Source organism: Podarcis liolepis (assembly GCF_965112155.1).
Source record: "Podarcis liolepis genome assembly, chromosome: 10".
Classification (NCBI taxonomy): domain Eukaryota; kingdom Metazoa; phylum Chordata; class Lepidosauria; order Squamata; family Lacertidae; genus Podarcis; species Podarcis liolepis.
The window spans coordinates 32,436,091-32,456,259 of NC_139562.1; the positions used below are offsets into that span (position 1 = coordinate 32,436,091).

The 20,169-nt window shown below is 45.3% G+C and overlaps 3 protein-coding genes and 1 long non-coding RNA gene across 14 annotated transcripts in view; 2 read left to right on the forward strand and 2 right to left on the reverse strand.

Annotated features, from left to right (window-relative positions):
• SERHL2 (serine hydrolase like 2) overlaps positions 1-6,356 on the forward strand; it is a 23,049-nt gene extending 16,693 nt beyond the window's left edge. For 4 of the 7 annotated variants that reach the window (XM_083462667.1, XM_083462666.1, XM_083462663.1 and 1 more), the window contains 7 exons: positions 508-591; positions 791-903; positions 1,689-1,768; positions 2,909-2,943; positions 3,548-3,624; positions 4,779-4,872; positions 5,842-6,356. In XM_083462667.1, the coding sequence (XP_083318793.1) occupies positions 508-591; positions 791-903; positions 1,689-1,768; positions 2,909-2,943; positions 3,548-3,624; positions 4,779-4,872; positions 5,842-5,961 (603 nt within the window). In that variant the 3' untranslated portion in view covers positions 5,962-6,356. The remainder of the gene's footprint in view (positions 1-507; positions 592-790; positions 904-1,688; positions 1,769-2,908; positions 2,944-3,547; positions 3,625-4,778; positions 4,873-5,841) is intronic. The other 3 variants (XM_083462664.1, XM_083462669.1, XM_083462668.1) reach the window with 3 other exon arrangements.
• On the reverse strand, positions 395-15,493 carry RRP7A (ribosomal RNA processing 7 homolog A). Of its 4 annotated transcripts, none has more exons than XM_083462675.1 (8): positions 15,327-15,493; positions 14,049-14,191; positions 12,437-12,562; positions 11,670-11,793; positions 9,770-9,867; positions 8,662-8,860; positions 7,600-7,726; positions 395-996 (listed from the first exon to the last, which is right to left on the reverse strand). In XM_083462675.1, exons 1-7 carry the CDS (start codon positions 15,388-15,390, stop codon positions 7,641-7,643), a joined length of 840 nt encoding a protein of 279 aa, XP_083318801.1. In that variant the 5' UTR covers positions 15,391-15,493; the 3' UTR covers positions 395-996; positions 7,600-7,640. The 4 variants fall into 4 exon arrangements, 3 of the variants coding, with proteins under 3 accessions (XP_083318801.1, XP_083318802.1, XP_083318800.1); XM_083462676.1 differs by having other exon boundaries at positions 395-3,665; XM_083462674.1 differs by having other exon boundaries at positions 395-4,264.
• Positions 15,460-19,176, forward strand: LOC310687541. The gene is made up of 2 exons (XR_014516463.1): positions 15,460-15,679; positions 16,353-19,176. It is a non-coding gene; the product is annotated as an uncharacterized lncRNA (long non-coding RNA).
• The window catches only part of POLDIP3 (DNA polymerase delta interacting protein 3), an 11,702-nt gene continuing 8,289 nt past the window's right edge, over positions 16,757-20,169 (reverse strand). For both annotated transcript variants that reach the window (XM_083462658.1, XM_083462659.1), the window contains exons 7-9: positions 19,988-20,117; positions 19,285-19,351; positions 16,757-18,762 (exon numbers count right to left, since the gene is read on the reverse strand). In XM_083462658.1, coding sequence (XP_083318784.1) covers positions 18,588-18,762; positions 19,285-19,351; positions 19,988-20,117 — 372 coding nt within the window. In that variant the 3' untranslated portion in view covers positions 16,757-18,587. The remainder of the gene's footprint in view (positions 18,763-19,284; positions 19,352-19,987; positions 20,118-20,169) is intronic.

Genomic DNA, 20,169 nt, shown 5'->3' on the forward strand with positions numbered 1-20,169 from the left:
CTTTTCTCTCCCAAAATTAGCAACTGCATGTGCCAGTGATGGGATACAAAGAATTTGATCTATAACTCAGGGATCTCTAAGAGGTCTATTATAGTAATACAGCATTGTTCTGTCTAAGGCTGGGCGATATCTGGTTTTCAACATCGGGATATGTCATGAGCTAAATAAGGGTTGAACTATGTAGAGGCATTGACTGGCCTCAGTTTTTCCCACATGGTGACTTTTGCACACACATCATGATTTGCGATATATTGCCAGGTCAAAAATTATGAAACGCTATATCACAATATGGACTTCAAACTGATTTGGGAAGATATATTGATATACCGCCCAGTCCTAGTCCTGTCCAATGTTTACTGGTTGCACAGAATGACATGAGCTTAATCAGGACACCTTTGTGTGTGTGACTTTCAGGGAATTCAATTGGCTCTCGTTCCTAGGAGGATTTCCTCCCACAAAAGCCGCTGCCCAGGCTCTGTTATTGTTTGTTGGCTCTCTTGTTGGCAGGGTTATCAAAGGGGCCCGGGATTCCATACAGAAAAGAAGCCGAGGTTGCTGTTCACCCCTAGAGATGCTTTCTCACGTTTAGAGGTGAGGTTGGAAGGCAGCACGGCATTGGAAGTCAGGCCTAGTGGTGTCAGAGTGCATAGAAAGAGCTAACCCTTTTAATTCCTTTACTTTTGTCTTACCTTCCCAAGAAGCTAATACTAATGTTGTTGTTTTGTATACCTTGTGAGGGGCTTTGGGTGTAACAGACTTCTGAAAGCAGATGACTACGTCTGATTTATAGGAATTGGAGAAGATCTGCAAGTCCCAGCGGGAGGTAATTGAGGAACTGCTGAATTTTGAGACCAGCAAGTACCATTCCCCCAAAGTACGCAGTCCTGAAGCAGCCCTTCAGAGGTGAGTTCCCTTCTTTGGTCTCTGCCAACCGTTGGGTGTTTCGTCCCTGGGGGTACAGCAAGGTCTGTCCTGCCTCTTTCCAAATCCATTATTCTGAAAAAGGAAATGTTCTTTTATTTTATTTATTGCATTTATATCCCACCTTTCTCTCCAAAGAGCTCGAGATGGCGTGCATGATTTCCCTCCTTCTCATTTAATGCCCACAACCCTGTGAGGGTAGGTTATTGCTGAGAGGCAGAGACTGGCCTAAGGTCACGCAGTGAGCTTCACAGCTGAGTGAGGATTTGAACCCTTGTCTCCAACATTCTGACCACTGCATCATGCTGGCTCCCTTGCAGAATCAAAACCAAGATACTAGAATGGGGGGGGAGGGGGAGACAACCAAGGAAATGGTGCTCAGAACTTAGGCACTTAGCTAAAATGCCTTCCCAAACCTAACTTAGTCGTGTTTGTTAATTTCAGTGGTTCCACTCTTGAGTAAAACTTGGTTGAATACCACCCACGTTTTTGTCACCCCCCAAAAAGGAACGTAACTGGTGTCCCTGGTTCATATCAGTGATTTGTCAGGTCCAGGGTCCTGTTTGATGGCATCACCATTGAACGCTTTCTGAAGTGTACAAGGCATCAGTGTTGCACAAGAGCTGGACGTAGATTCAGGATGGACAAATGTGGCTGGGTAACATTTGATAATATGAGGGATTAGTGGGTGGTGGCATTACTAAGAATGCAGTTCTTGCCTGCATCTTACTGACAAAAGTGTACATGTTTCTGCTTGACTTGCCTAGGTTAATGGAAGCAAACAGCCAGCTAACAGAAGAGAGTGCTAAGGTACTGCTGGAGCGAGGGGCTTCTGAGGTGGCAGGAGGTAAGAGGCTAAGATACAAAGAGATCCCTGTTGTGTTTCACCGAACCTGCAACTAGGGGAGCAGAGCTTGGTGGCAGAGCACATGGGAAGCCTCAGGTTTAATAGCTGGCATCTTTGGTTCCAGGGGACTGTTGCAGTCTTGTGTGAGACACTAGAGACCTGCTGCCCATTGCACTAGTGGCTAGCTGGCCCAGTGGTCTGACTCTGCCTGAAGATCTAAAATGATCTAGCACAATCGGTGGCGCATTCTGTGGCTAAATATTCAGAACTGACCTTGTTTGTATGATAGTACTGACATGCTGCCTTCCAAGGCAATTTATGAAGGGATTGTTGAAACCTTAAAAGCTATACAAATAAAGCAAACTAGTTACAAAATTTAAAAACAGCAGCAGTTTGAAATTAAGAAGTTTACTAAGATCTAAGTTAAAACCCATTTCAGTCCAGAGGAGGGAGTTCTTAGGCGCTGAAAAGGTCAGTCTCGAGGGTTCGCCAGACTGATGGATTTTGGCCACAATCTCTGAGAGGGTCCTTGCAAGGCCATTCTTAAGGCCCATCTTCAAATGACCTTGTCCAAACAGTTTAGAGCTTTACTTTTTACCGCCAGCAATTTACACTGAGCCTGGAAACAACCAGGCAGCTAGTGCAACTGAAATGGAATATGTGCTATATGCTCTGAGTGCCTGTTGTCCACAAACACCCTAGTGCTGTGTTCTGTACCAGCTGAAGTTTCCAGACCATGTTTAAAGGCAGCCCCATACAGTCCAGTCTGGCTGTAACCAGGGCATGTGCCACTGAGGCAAGGTCCACTTTCTGCAGAATGGGTCACAGATGATGAAACAACCTAAGCTGCTAAAAGGCACTCTTAGTCACCAACACCACCTGTGAGGCTTCCACAGATAGTGTCCAGGAGACGCCCCCGCCAATATAAACCTGGTCTTTTAGGAGTTGTGCATCCTCTTACAGAACACTCCACAGTCCTCTTTCCAGGTATTTAAATTTTAATTGTGACAGCCAGTTAAACTTACCATTTATAGAATAACTTCCTTCCCCCTCAGCTATGTTAAGAGAAAGAAGCTGGGGGAAAGTTTGCAGGAAAAAAAGTTGTACAAAATGTGAGATGTGATTCTTCTCTTTCTCTAGGTTTGGTTTATAACAGAGATTTAAGGGTCCTTGTGGTAAGTTCTGATCTAGTTTTGTTGAATGTTTCCCCCTGTATTTTTCATCCACCCAAAGGGTGTTGGAGGTACACAAATTAGTCCTTGCTCAAAGCCCTGCTCAGGCATGGGCTAGCTTTGTTAATGTTGGTTCTCTAACCTTAGTTTCCTCATTTGTCACAAAAATTGCAGTGAGAGCCTTTGTTGGCTGGATTGCAGATCACGGGAATATTTAATTTCCACCTATTTCTGGCTAACTCCGTAGGGCTTTTCTGATGGAAAGCATTTTTGTAGACAACTGGTATTTCAATTTCAATGGGTCTCCTGTGAATCGCCTTAGGTCCAAAAGACTGTTGACCTGTGGCCAGGTATTGGCAAGAACAATGCCGTTTGTGGAGCACCTTCTATTGTCCCCCTGCCCACTGATTGGCAACAGAGGGTAAAGTGGGGTGACCTGCTCCACTTTCTCTCCCCCAATACAGAATAAAAGGGCAGCGTAGTATTGGGTTGATTTTCAGGAATGCATGAAAACCATCAGGTTCTAGAAGAAACCCCTTGTGTGCTAAGCCAGTCAAACAGACTAGATGAGTTATGTTCCTTATTTCTCATTTTATATCATATGTAGCAGAACCACAGTTTTGTGTCTCTGGATCAATGTTGCCACATCCTGAAGAAAATAGAGGCTGATATACTGATGATCAGGTAAGTGACACGCAGATGTAACCAGTGCCTAGTAGATCTGCCTGAGAGAAAAAGAGAGGCAGTGGCAGAGAATGAAGAAAAACGGATTGCTTCACTGATCAGCCCCAAGCGTAAGACTGAATCAGTCCTCCTTAGAGCACTCCTGTAGTGCCTAAGAGTAGTTGCAGAGTAGTATTCCAAGTGCAGTGCAGTCTCACACATGTTTACTTCCAATGAAGTCCTACTATTTTCAGTAGGCCTACTTCCATCTGGGTCCGCGGAGCATCGCTGCTTTAAAAATCATGAAAATATATTGAGGTTGTGCTAAATACCAGCTTAGCCACATGCTTAGCCAATCTAGTTTGTTGTTGGCATCCGTCTGTCTTGAGGGACAATGGAGTGCACCTCCGGGGTGAAGTCAAACGGCTGCGTTAGCAGCACTTAAGTGACCTTCCCGTGGCACAACTCTGGGCAGTGTATGGAGGTTCTGGGCTGCCCAGATGATGTCCCCCTTCTCGGCCTCTCTGATGTGGTCCTCCAGTTTGGCTGCAGTAGTTGCCGGAAGGAGGCGTACAGGGCGCCATCCAGCAGCTGTCTTAAGGACTCCATTCTGGATTTGTGCAGGGTTTACTCCTTAGCCTGTTCTTCTCCAGAAGATATTCTGCAAGGCAATGGAGGTTTAGGATCAGTTTTTCCCCTCTCCCAGATGGCTCCCTTTCCAAGGTTGTCTCACTTCTCGCTGGTGGACCCACTATTGGTCTCATCCGCTCAATCTGCCAGAGCCTGTCCACATGCAGGCAAAGTCCCTGACTCGCTGAGGTTTTGAGACCCAGCAGCTGCACTCACCTGATTTAGCCAGCCTGTTTCTGGACTGCGGCCACTGTTGCATGCTGATAGCTTCTAGGTGGCCCAGATGAGAGCTGAGTGCAGGGTGGGGACCAAAGGTGAACAAACTACCCCAGAAGAGCTTTCCCTACCGTAACACCCTATACACCTCAAATCTAATCTACCCTTTTTTCAGTGGCACAAGTGAGAAGGATCAGTTCAGGTTATCCACAAAGCTAATGCAATATCCAGCACCCTCTTCTATTTCTTGGGAAATTCTATCATGCAGATGATTTAAACTTTGTGTTCTTATGTGCAACCAGAACTAAGAGCTGATTGTTTTATTCTAGAGCAGAAAATGGGATTTTTACCAATCCTCCTAAAGGTAGCGTCCCATATTTTGTAGAGCCACTTGAGGAAGCATTCAGGACCAGCCTAAAAGAGGTGAGTGCAAGTCCTGAGGGGAACACAAACTTGCTCTGAGCCGTTTTGCATTGGCTTTGCTGGGCAGTTGCTTTTCTCGCTTGGGGTTTCCATGTATTCAGTGGGGGGGGGAGAGAGGTGGCAAAGGAGGCAATAGGAGTACAGCTGGATAGACCCCACCCCAGTTATGAGATCGGCTTAAGGGGCGGTAGTATGCTTGGGGAACCTCTGGCCTCTTCCTGCTGGCCAACCTTGATGCCACATGATTGACAGGCAGGTTGCCCCACCCAACTGTCAAAATCCCTCGTGTGGAGATTGTAAAAATGACAGGAAAGGGAGAAAGAAAGGCGCATAGGCCAGGCATCCCCAAACTTCAGCCCTCCAGAAGTTTTGGACTACAATTCCCATCATCTCTGACCACTGGTCCTGTTAGCTAGGGATCATGGGAGTTGTAGGCCAAAACATCTAGAGGGCTGCAGGTTGGGGGTGCCTGGCATAGGCAATGGAAGGGATATTTCTTATGCTCTGCCGATGCTCCCCAAATGCACCATTTTTTTCCTTTCCTTGGCTGATCAGGATTTAGCCTCCTGCTCGGATAGGTGGACTAAAACGGAGGGGAAGGGGTCAGTGAAAGAGGAAAAAAAGCACAGCTTGAGCAGCATTTCCAGTGTGCAGAGGGTCACTTTCCTACCTCTCTGCCTCTCCCCTGGAGTTGAAGCAGAATTATGCAAAATGAGCTAGCACCCAATGTACAGAATGTGAGTTTGTCTTTAAGCCCACACTGAACACAGGTGTGGTTAAGTGTTCAGTAAAACTACTGAATTGCTTTTGACCCTTTCGCTGGCAGTTGTAGATGCTTCTGGATGGGCTAATCCAGCCTACCTAGTAGAACTCCCTACTCCTAGCATTTAATGTTAAGTTTCATTGTTCCATAGTTCTGAGTTTTCTTTCCTATGGTCCATCTCTCACTGTATTCTCCCTTATTCTTAGCGTTACCAATTTGTGGAAGTTGCTGGCAATCATTTTGTCCACCTGAATGAGCCCCAAGTTGTGGCCGGGATCATCAACACCTTCTTAAATAAGGACCAGAAACCCAGAGCCAGCCTATAAGCAGTGCCTACCTACATACATCATGACTAACCCTTCCTAGAGAACAGATGGATGCCTTAGAAAGATTCAGTCCTGCTTTAAGTGAGGAGGCTGCTGTGGGACCTGCAGGGTATCTTGCACAACTACCTTGTGGCGCAGTGGGGACAGCTTGCACAGACAATTCTTGGTTCTGTTTCTACTGAACAGCTCAGTCAGATTCAGTTCTTCACGAGTGCCTTAGTCCAGTTACACATACGGTGGGTGAGTGGATTTGTCTTAAAATGTTAATTCATGTACTGGATTATGATTTTCTGGGCCAAAGCCAGGTGTTCTATCTAGGTAACAACTGTTAGTTCAGTGAAGGAAACATTTTAGCCACTCATGCTAGTTTAGGTATTAAAACTAAGTTTGTTGCAGCTTGCACTTGTAGGAGTACTTCTTTCCTCACAATTTAAAATACTTCTAAACCAGGGGTCCTCAAACTTTTTCAGCAGGAGGCTGGTCCACTGTCCCTCAGGCCTTGTGGGGGGCCGGACTATATTTTGGAAAGAAAAAAAATGAACAAGGGATGATGAGGGGTGCAGCGATTCCCGGATCGTCTGCGGGCTGGATTTAGAAGGCAATTGAGCCTGGTCCGGCTTGCGGGTCTTCGTTTACCAACCCATGCTCAAAACAGTTTCAATTTATGAGGAGACTAATAGAGGAGGAGAAATTTTACTGTGATGTTCTTTTTGGCTTCACAAAATAAGCCTCTGACAGGTCTGCTTTTCCAAGGCGCCGCTTGCATCCATAGCATAGGTATTTACAGGAGAGATGCAAGTTTCTTATGGGGTTGTACAAGCTAGAGAAGCAGCTGTTCTTTGACAGGTTGTGTGGCACACAAATTGTCCAGTAAAAATTCCTACATAGAAGTCGTGTATTGGTGAAGACAATGAGAACTAGAAACCTGATGTACCGTATTCTTCGCTCTGTAAGACACACTTTTCCCCTCCTAAAAAGTAAGGGGAAGTGTGCGCGCGTCTTATGGAGCGAATGCAGACAGGAGGCTCTTCTCAGTGCTCCCTTTAAAGAGCCGCATGGAGCGTGTGTGCGGCTCTTGGGGGCTTTTCCCCGAGAGGGAGAAGGGCTGCCCTTCTCAGGGAAAAGCCCCCAAGAGCCGCACACACACTCCGCGCGCTCTTTAAAGGGAGCACGGCTCTTGGGGGAGCCTTAGCTGCATGCAGCCTCTCCCGGGCAGAGGATGAAGGCTCCCCTTGCCCAGGAGAGGCTGCGCGTGGCTATCCCATAAACTAGGATAGCCAGCAGGAATTGCTGCGGTGCGATCCTGCTAGCTACTTCTGGGATTCAGACTTTTTTTCCTTGTTTTCCTCTTCCAAAAACTAGGTGCATCTTATGGTCTGGTGTGTCTTGTAGAGTGAAAAATGCAGTATATCACAAATATAAAAACATATATTTACATGTCTGCTTCATTTGAACAGCAGCCTTAGAATTCCTCACAGGGGACGAAGGCAGCTGATGAACTGTCAGTGTTACAGTGTCAGAACAAACAAGATGATTTCATTTCCAAACCCTCATCGTCTGCTGCATCCATCACACTCCAGGAGATATTAGAGGGGAAAGGAGAAAAAGTCAAACTTATCCCAGCAATGAACTTCTTACTGTGGCTGCCGTTCTTTTCAGAATAGCTGTAGATCTGCAACTCAGTAGGGCCGAAACTTCCGCTGCGCCCGCAGGAGAGCAATTTTCTGCTTGTCCTCTTCAAACTTCCTCCTCAGTTGAGCTATGTCTGAAAAACGCACAAAGGAGAGATTGGATAAAGCAGAGAAAGAACCAGTGTCACAGCAGGAAAAATCTCCTCTAGCATATTTGAGTTAACTTTCCACACTGTCCAAGTTCTGGGATGGTTTGATGTCTAAAGGTGGCAAAGTTTGCAGACATCCCCTGAGCAAGCATAGTAATGAGAACATGCTACTGTTGAAATAAAAACACTCAGAAGATGCTGGAAGCTAAAAATCTGCCCTTCCACAAAACACCTGACAATCTTAACTGGTCAGAAAACAGTAACTAAGCTCCTTCAGATGTTCCTACATTTTCACCAAAATTCAGGCTGGCAAGGAATACCATATTTACTCAAATGTAATGCACACTTTTTGGCCAAAGTACATTGCAAAAATTAGGGACGCAGGTGGCACTGTGGGTTAAACTACAGAGCCTAGGGCTTGCTGATCAGAAGGTGGGCGGTTCAAATCCCTGCGACGGGATGAGCTCCCATTGCTCGGTCCCTGCTCCTGCCAACCTAGCAGTTTGAAAGCACATCAAAGTGCAAGTAGATAAATAGGTACCGCTCCAGCGGGAAGGTAAACGCCGTTTCCGTGCGCTGCTCTGGTTCGCCAGAAGCGGCTTAGTCATGCTGGCCACGTGGCCCGGAAGCTGTACGCTGGCTCCTTCGGCCAGTAAAGCAAGATGAGCGCTGCAACCCCAGAGTCGTCTGCGACTGGACCTAACGGTCAGGGGTCCCTTTACCTTTTCCTTACATTGCAAAAATTAGGGTGCATGTTAGATACAATGATGCCAGCAAATACTTTTTTGGTTTCAAGATTTTGAAAATTGAGGTGTGCATTAGATTCCCGTAAATACCGTATGCTATTCAAATTAGATGACATTCTCTTGCATCAAATATTCCACAGAATTGAGAGAGCAGATGAAGAGGAAATGACTCACGTTCCCTCTTGGTCTCACGATGCTGCCAAGCATAGAAATTGAGCAGCTCCTTGCGTGCCCTTTTGCGCTTCTCCCTCTCCAGCGCCCGCAGGTTGGCTGCTTCTGTCCGAGGGAGCCCAGGCCTTCGACCTTTCCTTGTCACCTTCACCCACCCTTCCTCATCCGGGATGCCATCTTCCTTCTCAGCTTTGGCTTCTTCCTGCGTCAATAAAAAGAGTAATCTCAAGCCTGGTCAGGAGAGGCTGCTTTAAGCTCACAGCTTCCCCCTGAGTAAGGCTGGGCAATATATCACCAGCTAAACACCACCATATACCAATATATCACAATGTCTGAAATAAGGATGGCTATTAAGGCATTGGCTAGCTTCACTGTTTCCCCCTCATTGTGATTTTTACACACTCACTCACCCACTCGCAATATATTGCCAGGTCAAAAACTATGAAACCAATATCACAATGTGGTCTTCAAACCAATTTTGGACAATATATTGATACATCACCCAGCGCTACCCGAGCTCAGAAATACTGTTGATAATTTCAGAAGGTGCCCTGCCCAGCTTCACAGCCCTTGAGCAAAAGAGCCCAGTGCAAAGCCTTTTGCCATATGAAAAGGGCTTTCTGAAGAAAGCACGATTGTGTTATCAGCAACCCAGAAATATAGACAATGTGTTCCATTCAACATTCAATTCTAGATTCACCCCAGAGGTGAGGAACCTCCAGCCAACAGACAAATCTTGGCCCACCAGGGAGTCCAATTTGTCTCACAAGGTCATTTCCTTCAAAGCATGCCCACCCATCAGCTGACATCACTGGTGGAGAAGAGGGTTGACTCCTGCATTGGCTGCACACCCTGTTCCCAACATGGAACAGGATCATGCAGCCAAGTCAGCAGGATTTAATCCCTGCTCATCAGCTGATGAGTGGCCCAAGACACCAGGGGAACTTCATGGCTGAGTATGTAAACTCTAGTCTTCTCTAATCACTACATCACACTGGGTCTCTACCCAGTCAATGCTGATCATAACCCAGACAGGTGATGCTGAATCCAAAGGACCCTTCAAGGGAAGGGCATGCTTGGCTAATACCATTATATTTTCAGCAATGCATACCTTTGCAACCTTCTTGTCATAGGCCTGCATGAAAGCATCCACTTCTGTCTTCAGCTCAGCAGGATCCACAACCGAAGCTGCATATCTAGCAATCCATTCTGAGATAAAAACAAACAAATAATAAATCAGTTTGCAGTGCAAAAAATGTTCAAGACAACAGAAGAACAAAACACAATTTTGGAAACTTTAGAGGACCCCTTAATACAATTGAAACCAGGGACTCAACAGTGGGGGACAACAAGATCAAATTTCAATTACTGCTACTTCTAAGAATGACAGCATGCTGGACTTGAATGCCTATCTGGGATGGCAAACCCTGTTCTCTCAGGTCAATGAGCAGTCGTTTGCTGGCAGGTGACTGACAGTTCCTACTAGAGGCACCTACGGTTAAGAAATTCCAAACACCACTGCACAAACCACTTGCTGCTTGGCTATTTTTTTACTTAATTTATATACCACCCTTCATCAAGAGATCCCAGGGCAGTTCATAGAATAAACCAAAACAACAAAACAATACCCCTCTTCCCACAGATACATTTAAAAGGCTGTAGGATATTAATTGGCCAAAGGCCTATTGAATTCAATCCTATTGTTATAACAAGGCCCAGTTTCCCCTTTCCTCTGAGGTTGCCCCTGTACTCTGGAAAAGGAGATTCCTTCCATGCCACAGTACATTTAAGTTGGGACATGGTGCTGCTACCTTAATGTGTGCTTCACAGGAAGTGCTGTCCTTGACTGCTATAAAACGGGGGCTAACCTGCAGCCCAGATCTAGCCTGGCAAGCTGCAGGAAGTGATCTGCCAGCCCCTGCTCTTTGTCTACTGATCTGGTTGACAGATAAAGCCCTCTGCCTGATCCTTAGAGAGCAATCTGAGATGGAGAGAGAGAATCCTCCCTAAAGAACAGGCAGAGGGATCGTTTATCTCTGAGCGTAGAGCCAAGCAGCACTGTGCTGAGATCATGGATAAAACCCTCTGCCTGCTCTTTAAGAGTAACAGGCAGCATTTCCCCCAACTTCACTCCAGCGATGGATTGGAGAGGACTGGAAATGCTTGCTTTCTTCTCTCTCTTACTCTGTCTTAAGTGCTGAGTGACTGAATGTCTAATGGGGTGAGTGTGTGTGGCCTGCATGAGTGTTGTATGACTAGAGTGTGCAAACACACATGCACATACATGGTTGAAACTCACAGCCAGTATGTAGCCCTTAGGGCGGTGGTGAACCCTGAAGGTGGCCAAAAAAGGTTGGACACCCCTAGTATAAGACAATGTCACAGGACAGGAGATGGAGCAGGGAGTGGCTCTGCATTCCCTTCCTTGCTCGTTTAACAAATCAAAGGCAGTCTGACTATACAGCACAGAGGCTGGGGAAAGCCTATGTTCTACCAGTTTTGATAATGGTTGTAGATGGAAATGGAAGGCGTGGGTAGCAGACTTGCATTTGAGTGAGACAAGGTGCCCTGCCTAGTCAAGGTGAATGAGGTGCCTGGGGAATGCAAAAGTAATAAAGGATGGGTAAATGTAATCTCGTTAAGAGGCGAACACCTAATTTTGTTAAATTAAAGAATTTGTATACTTATTCACAGCCCCCTCTGAGTGGTGTACACTGGCTGGTATACCAGTATTCTCTTTCTGTCCCATTCTTTCACGAAGGAGCTCAGGGTAGCTCTTCCCCACCTTACTCTCATCCCAAATGTTATAGCACTGCAGCTCTTATGAGGATTGTTAGGCTGAGAGAGAGACTTGCCAAGTGAGCATCATGGCCATGTGGGGAGTTGAAGCCTGGTCTGCCCAGCCTGTACAACACTCAGATTTCTCCCCCAGCCACAGACTAAATCCTTACACACCTGAAGGCCAGCCCAGGAAGAAAGAGGGAATTTCTAGGCATCTGTGGTTAACTTACTGTGAATGCCCGTTTGCACAGGGTGCCTTTGGGAAGATATCACCAGGGGGTCTTTTGTTGATAAAGACTTGGCAGCCTGCACCCCAGCAGGCTTCTTGAACACAACATAAGCGACCTTGAACCCCTATAAAGGAAGAAGCTCATGATTATGGACTGGGTCTATTTTCACTCACACACAAACCAAAGAATGAGAGGTTTAGCCAGTCACTGAAACACCCACTCAAGGGGGAAAACGCATCCCTGTTGCTCTCTCCCCTGGCTTCGTCATGCTTCCCCTCCCTTCCCTCCTCTCTTTTTACATGAAAAAAGAGAGCCAGCCATACGTGCTGCCTCTGAGGTTCAGCTCTGGGTCCACCTGCATGTGTGCTGCTGGGCTTTTAAACATGGAAGAGGCGAAGAGGGATGTGCACAGCCTCCAGAGCTGAACGCTCACCCACAAAACATGCCGTGTGCACTGCCTGCTTTCCTCCACCCCTTGATGAAAGCCTTTTCTGCACTATATTGCTTGGGAAAGGGGAGAGGGTATGTTCAAACTCCGCAGTGCAGTTTGGTACTGTTAAAGTAGCAGCCTTTTTGCCTGGCACACAGGCAGACATCAAATTGCAAGGCTGGCTGAACTTGCAGGGAATGAAGTCCAAGCTGCTGCAACAGGGAGTCAAGCCTTAGCTCTGGTCCTTTTCTTAAGAGTGCTTCCCCCTACCCCCCAAAATGCTACATTCCCACCCACCTCTCCAAATTCCACCCTTGCTCAAGGGTTCAAGATTTACCTGGAGTGCTTCTGTGTTGAAAAACTTCGTCTTGGGCATTTCTTTCTTTTCTCCCAGACTTGGCTTGTCACACATCTCCACGGAGCGTACAGAACCACAGCTCGAGAACAGCCTGGACAAACATTCCTTCAACAAACAAAATGAAATTCAGGACAATTCATGGCTATAAGAGGGACATTTCCTGAAACCTGAAATCATCCCCCATTATTCCCCCTCATCATCTCACCTCTCTAATACTTGTATTATTATTAGTTACCTCTATAATATCTGTACTTGATCCTTTGGCACTTCATGGCTGAAAACCGCCCCCCCCCCACCTTTTAATGCCCTTGCCAGCATGTCCTGCTCTGCCCCTTTCCTTTCAGGACTTGGGCTTGCTACCATTTCTTACCCTAGGCATTTCCTTGGGACAAAAGTAATAATAATAATTGAGGAACAGGAAACTAAGAAGAGTTACCAATCTTGTTGATTCACATATTAATTAAACATTAATTTACATTTCAGGGTTCCTCTACAAGGCACTGGTCCCTGGAGGTCACTTGGTAATTCACTCACAGTTAGTCTGCAGTGTACAGACTTCCCATCAATCCCCACCAGAATGGGATGAGGGGAGTTGTAGTCCAACAATATCAGGAGAGCCAAAGGTTCCCCAAGTCACCTCTGAATGCTTAACTGAGCAAACCCACACAAGATATGATGGGTGAGATATACTAACAAAGATAGTTAAATCTGTGTTTGGGTGGCTTATAGTTAGTATATCTCAACATATATTCTCCCTCTTTTTCATCCCATTGATCTCTAGCTATTGCCATCTCCAGGTATGGCTGGGAATGTCCCATCTGAAACTCTTGAGAGCTACATAGCAGACAATTTCTGAGCTAGATAAAACAAACGGTCTGACTAGGTATGAGGCAGCTTCTTCAATCATACCCTACCTAGTCATTTACATCTAACAACCAGCTGCAGGCCAGTAGCTACAATCTCCTATGCAGATACTCATATAGCCTATATTTTAAGAACACCCGAAAACTAGGATATTGCAGCTGTCCCTTGTAATTTAGTGAACTGATAGTGAAGTTCACTGATTGGATGACCAGGAAACTCAAATGCAATCCAGTAGGCAGTGATTAGTGTCTTCCCATAACTTATGAGCTGTGTATGTCTACTATTTTTGAGATACACTTTTTAAAAATAGCAAACATGTTCTAAAAGCCAGAAGAACACACAGATTCACCATTCTCTCTCTTCTACATTTTCTCCGCAGCTCTCCAAATTAAATACAGTCATACCTCGAGTTGCGTTTGCTTCACCTTGTGTTTTTTCTGGTTACAAACACAGCAAACCCAGAAGTGTTTACTTTTGGGTTCGCCGCTTCGCGCATGAGCGATCTGCAAGCTTCTTGCATGCACAGGAGCACTCTATCACATCACACACACACGCAGAAGCGGTGCTCTACTTACGGACTTTTGGGGGTGCAAACGGCACCCCGGAACAGATCGCGTCCCTAAGTAGAGGTACCACTGTATCAATATTTGTTCTCTTCTTGGCTGTTCCACATTTACAGGTCGCTGGGGCCCTCATATAATCCCCTTCCCCCCCCCAATAAACTCACCTTTGTACAATATGGGGGAACATTCAAGACAAAAAGTGTGCGGTTTTGAGGCCTCTTCACATCCGTGTCCTCCCTGACTTTGTGCTCCTTTACATAGAGGTAGTGAGGGAAATGATGCTCTTCAGAGAACTTTACTGGAATAGCTGAAAGAAAAATTGTGGAGCAAATAACTATAACCTGGAGGACACTTTGATACATCAAAGACAACAGCCTGCAGACACTAATCATGTTACCCAGCCACTGTCTTTTAGAAATGTCTGTTTATTGGTATGTCTACAAGTGAATGGGGCAAAGTTACAGTGAGTGTGGGTGACTGAAGCTAAGCCCTTTTTCTTCACCTTATGTCACTGTGGTGCATCACTTCAGTCATTTTTCTCTTCAAATTTGTTCACTCCAGACATTGGAGCTGGGCTGGCACAAAAGTGCCTGAAGCAATGGAGCACAGTCCAGAAAGAGGATTCAGCTCCCCTCACCCAAATACATCTTTCGTAGTAAAAAACATGCACCCCACCCCATGGTGTGGAGTGTTGGACTAGGGCCTGGGAGACCAGAGATGGGGCAGAGGATAGTTTGGTTGCCCAACCCAAAATCCCATACAAAGCACCACTCATTTTGCAGCAAAAGGCCATTTATTAAGATTTCTCCTTCAGGTCCTGACCCTACCCCCCCATCAAATCCAAAGGTAAGCTACATGTGCAGAAACGTCCTGGCCGCTCAACTTGCATGCAGCATGGTTGTGCTTTAAAACCTTCAAAAACTATTAAAAACACACCTTCACGTGAAGCGAGTTAGAAAGAACAAACACTCTTGTTTAACGCTACTTTTTTTGGGGGGGGGATAGGGGACAGTGGTGTGAGAACCTGTTGCCTAGTCACAGATCCAATGAATAAAGTGTCGAATTTCTCTCTATAATTTATCCGAATTTCTCTATACGGAGCTCCCCATAGGAGGAACAAACACACACCAATAACGCTTTTCGAATATATAATTCTGCGTCGCCGCCTCACCGAGATTCGTGCCTTAGTGGCAAGAATCTTGCAGAAACGCCTGAGCTATGGCGAGTGCGGTTTTCCTTGCGGAAGGCAGGGCGGCTGCAGCCCGGGGAGCGGCGGCAACACCGAGAGCGAGCCCGGGCAAGCTGGGAAGGTGCCCTGCAGATCCAGAGAAGAGCCTTGCAGGCACCTTGAAAGGTGACGAGCCCACCCCCCCCCTCGTGACCCTCCCGCGGCCCCGGAGGAACCGCTGTGCCGGCGACCCCGCTTCCCTCCGTCTGCTCACCCGCATAGCCGAGGGGCGCAGCCGGTTCGACGCCTTCCCCACGCGCCCTTTCGGACGGCGCCATCTTAGCGGACCGGGAGGAAGTGACGTCATCCAGCAGCCCAAGACGGACTGCCGCAAAGGTTTCTGGGAATAGCAGTTCTTCAGGGTGCCCAGGATGGGCGGCGTGAAGGAGATAGTCCTAATTCCCGGGGGACGGGTCTGGGTGCTATGAAAAATAGCCGCCACCTCAACTCTCCAGCTGTCGTCCTTGGATTTAGCGCGGCCCTTCCAGCTCCAGCGCAATCCTAATCCAAAACATGCTGGGTTCAGCGGGGCTTACTCCCAAGTGCGCGTGCGCAGGAGCTCCAGCGGTATGATGGAGCAGTTAGATTCACGCGCATCTTCTCGTTTTGCTGGGTGGTCACAGCTGCGCCCAGGGAACAGGCGCCAAGGCCCAGCTCAGATTCAAATTAAGCCAGTGGCTCTCCCCTCCCCGCCATGAAAATCGCTGAGGGTCTTGGCAATTTAATGATTTTTTTCTTCCTGGTGTTAAGTGTGCTTTGCTAGATGCTATATACTTTTAAATTGTTTTCGTTTTTTGTTTTTGTATTTTATTGCATTGCACTTTGCATCCAAACTGGAGTGCAATATAAGCAATAGCATACAATTAAAACTCAATACTTAATGTGGACATGCCAAAGGCCACCTGAACGAAGATCAAAGGCCACTGCTGGTCTACAGACCAGTTTGGGAACCTCTGAAGTAAACCTTGGCTTCCTCACATACTCTCCCAAGTAGTACAGCTGAACTCAAAAGATACGAAGTGGTGGTGGTGAAATTTCTACAGCTATCTTAATGAGTAGTGAGAAGTCTTACCAGCTAAAAATATAGATGGAAAATCATATTGTCATTCAGTTTGCCCCTTTGCTATGCCTCAGAACCATTACATGTTTAAACCTTCACAAGTATTATTATTAGATCAAAACAGCCTTGTAACATGTCTGTTTTTTAAATGCTTTTCTATTTCATTTCTTCTTTTAACAGAGATGAGTGAGGATGTGGCAAACCTGTCAAAATGCCCTAGAAGTCTATAGTCAAACAAAACAGCTCCATAGAAGATGAAATAGCATTTTGTTTTTATGCCACATAATCCTGTTTTCTTCAGACTATGCAATATTCTCTCATGACCTCTCAAACATTCCCTACAAAAAAATATTCTTGCACATAAAGAACAGCATGTCAGGGAACTGGGTCTTCTTCCCTCCCATCTCCATGGGAGAGAATTCAAACATGGCAGCCCCCAGCAGCAGCCTTAAAAGACACAATCCACAGAAATCTTTATTATTTGATTCTGCTGACAAGCACCCCCAAAAGCGAAAAACCAACAGGACTCTATTGACTAATCAGTTGATTTCCTTGCAATCCAAGAAGGCAGGGCAAAATACAGGTTCTGTATAACAAACGTTTATTCAGAAACATAATACATAATGTCCTCCAGCCTCAACCTTCCCTTCCCCTGTAACCAACTGCTAATGAAACACAGGTACAGGGAACAGCAGTTCTGCACAAAATATCAATTGTCGTTCATAAGCACATCTCCCCAGGAAGGGTGAAATTATGACCGGTCCAAATTAGTAATTCAGATTTAAAAAACCCATTGGGAGGCAAATGCCTTCCATGTTGTGAAGGTTTACTGTGTGACATAACATGTGTACCTGCTAAATGAAACTAAGAAACTGTACAGAACAAAGAGCAAAAGGAATGTAGAATCCACTGAGCACCAGGTTCTACAATGGAAGAAAGCAGATATATTACACTGCAGGGTTTTAGCACAAATAAACAGCAATGCTCTCGTCTTGTAGCTGGAAGTATAAAAATGAAACCCCCCATACAAGTATCTGCATGTTTATTTAGTATAAAACCAATGCAATTATTCTTAACCCTTGTCAGTTTTCCATTTTCACTGGACTAAATGGGTTGCTAGAAAAAGGAAGTCTTAGCAAAGACTGGCATGTCAGAGGAAATTCAGCATGGCCAAAAAACAAATCATCCTCATTTGCTATAGGCAACTCATTTTCCTGCTATCCCTGTTCTATGCCAAACCGATTCGTAGATTCTCCTCTATATGAACCTCAAGAGACACCCACCATTTCCCAGTACAGAAAAATAAGCAACAGTGCTGTACAGTAGCAGCAGTCATGCCCAGAGTACTGAAAGATGCAACTCTTACAATTGACAATTCCATGAGAGAAGGCTGGATTTATTTTTTTCTATTACACTCGGGGATAAGGTAGTGTAGGGTAAAAACAGATGCCCTGAAGAAATAGTTCCTAGGGGGTTATCACTGGAGTTTATTTGGGTGTCATTAGCCTCCAAGAAAGGTGTAGGTGCTACAAAACATAGTGGTGCATCAGAATCTGTCAGGACTGAACAAATGAGGACCTCTATTCACTGCAGTGCTTCCAAGGCATCAGGCATGAGAAGTGATTGCTGAAGCCAGAAACACTTTCTTCTTGCCCAATACGTAATTTCATAGTAAAAACACATTGTAAATGATACAAAGTGAAAGAAAGTCCATGCATTCTCACAAAGAGAGCATCTGTGAGACTTCCTGGACTGAAGAGTACACCAACACCAGGGCACATGCTTCTTTCTCTCAGTGCACTAGCAGATTATTACGACAAAAGAAGATGATGAAGTGTAAGATGCGCTATGTTCCTGTGCCTATACCTATTTGCATTGCCTTCACAGTCCCTTCCATTAGCTGCTGAACGAAGAGAACATTTGCTGCTGCTTCTCCTTCACTAATTTTACCATTTCAGAACAGCTAAAACCGCTACCAAATCCTGGCCTCTGCTACAGGCAGAGCTGAATTGAAAAGGAAATGCAGTCCATCATCAGTAAAAAGGACTCTCATCTCTCACTCAAAGGGTGCAAGTGCCAAACAGATGCTACTCACATCCTTTGCTAGCTGCACTTTTCACTGGCTGGATACAGGTAGGGTGGTTGAAACAAAGGAAAAAGAGTTAAACGTTCTAAGCTTGGTGATATATCACTGGAGGAAGGGAAGATTATTCCATTAGAAATATGTGGACAAAAACTCCAACTATGAAAACAGAACACATACATTAGGGAGAACACTACTGTACAGGAAGGTAGCAATTGTAGAAAAACAAAGGTTTCAGCATGGTCAAACACAACATCAGTTGCGTTCCCACACTTGTCTCCCTATTTCCCACGCTCAACAAGCTTTCCAGTCCACTCCTTGCCTGCCACTCCTCAAAGTTTGATTTTGAACTCTGTAGGTTGCACAGAGGCGGAGGTCCCTGAGGATTTGAAGAGTGCTTTTAAGATGGTATCAGGATCCACTTCAGCTGGTGGATTTGAGGCGGTTCCTACACTTGTCCGACGTGGTTCCCCTTCCTTCTTCACTGAGGGGGTGTCACTCAATCGACTAGAGAGAACAAGAAGATACACACTATTTAGCCTCACATCAGAACAAGTGTCAAGTCAAGCAGCAGAGCTAACTCTTTTCAGCAATTACCATCCATTGCCTGCATAGCTAGCTTACGCCAAGTGTACTTTTGAGGATTTCAGATTAAGGTATAAAAAGTTATGGAAAGGGAAAAGAAGAACACAGAGAACCCCAGGGAGCTCCACCATCAATAGTTGTCGAATGGTGAAATGCAGATCAATTTACACTGCTGAACCAAAACTGTTGTTCTGATTATTAAGCAAGCAATTTCAGGCTGGGAGAACCCTACTGCCATATTTAGATGGAAGGACACCTGTTCATACAGATGATAATCTGAACAGCAGTGCTGGATATATAGGAAAATTAGTAAAAAAGCTTTAATCTAAATATCAACAAACTCTTGTTTGGTATTTTGCTTGGGTACAAAAATTATATGGCACCTTGTGAAGGAGCAAAAATGTTACACCATAGTTTTATGAACACAAACCCATATGCACATACAGCAAGATAGGTTGGTCTGATGTGATGATATTCCCATTCATATGAAGGTTGCATTTCATCGGCTGGCCTGATGGAGAAGAACAAAGAAAACCAAGTATTAAACCTTAGGAAAGTGGTATAGGTTTCTTCACTGTGCATCCATTCTGCTCATTAAACAAGATCCCTGGATTTGAATGCACAGATTTGCCACCATTATACACAGTTTGAGTCTAAGCTTCTCTATTCTGAGATACATTATTATTATTAATTAAATTTCTATACTGCCCTGCATCTGCAGAACTCAGGGCAGTCACAGCATAAAAATACAAGATAAAAACACAAAATAAATAAAAACAAGGACAAAATGAACCAATATCCCTCCTCATGTCAATACCCTAACTACTTATCCAAACTCTGAAATAGCAAAGTTTCTGCAGTCTCTCAAGAGCATTAATTCTCACAAACTTGGTATCACTGTATATCCAGTTGGTGTAGGGGCAAGTTATCATCTATGTGCCTGCAATATCACTCTCACTCCAATATGAGCAAATTTTGTGTCTTCTAAACACCTGATACAATAATAGTCTAAGAACTGCTCAGCCCCTCATGGCAGTCATTAACGATTAATTAATAATTTCCTGACTTCTTACACACAGAAGAAGTACCATCTGAGATCTTCAGGGAAGTAAAATGTTTCTGCGTTCTACACGAGGCTCACACTCACCATCCAAGCATCTGTTGTTGTATTTCTTATATGCAGTAATGGCATCTTCTTTTTTCACAAACACCACCTCAGCCATTCCGGGGTGCACTAAACGGGCTCGCTTTAGGGCACCACATACACAGAACAACTCCTGAGGAAAGAGCAAAGTACAGTATAGTTTTATTTAACTCATCTTTGCTACT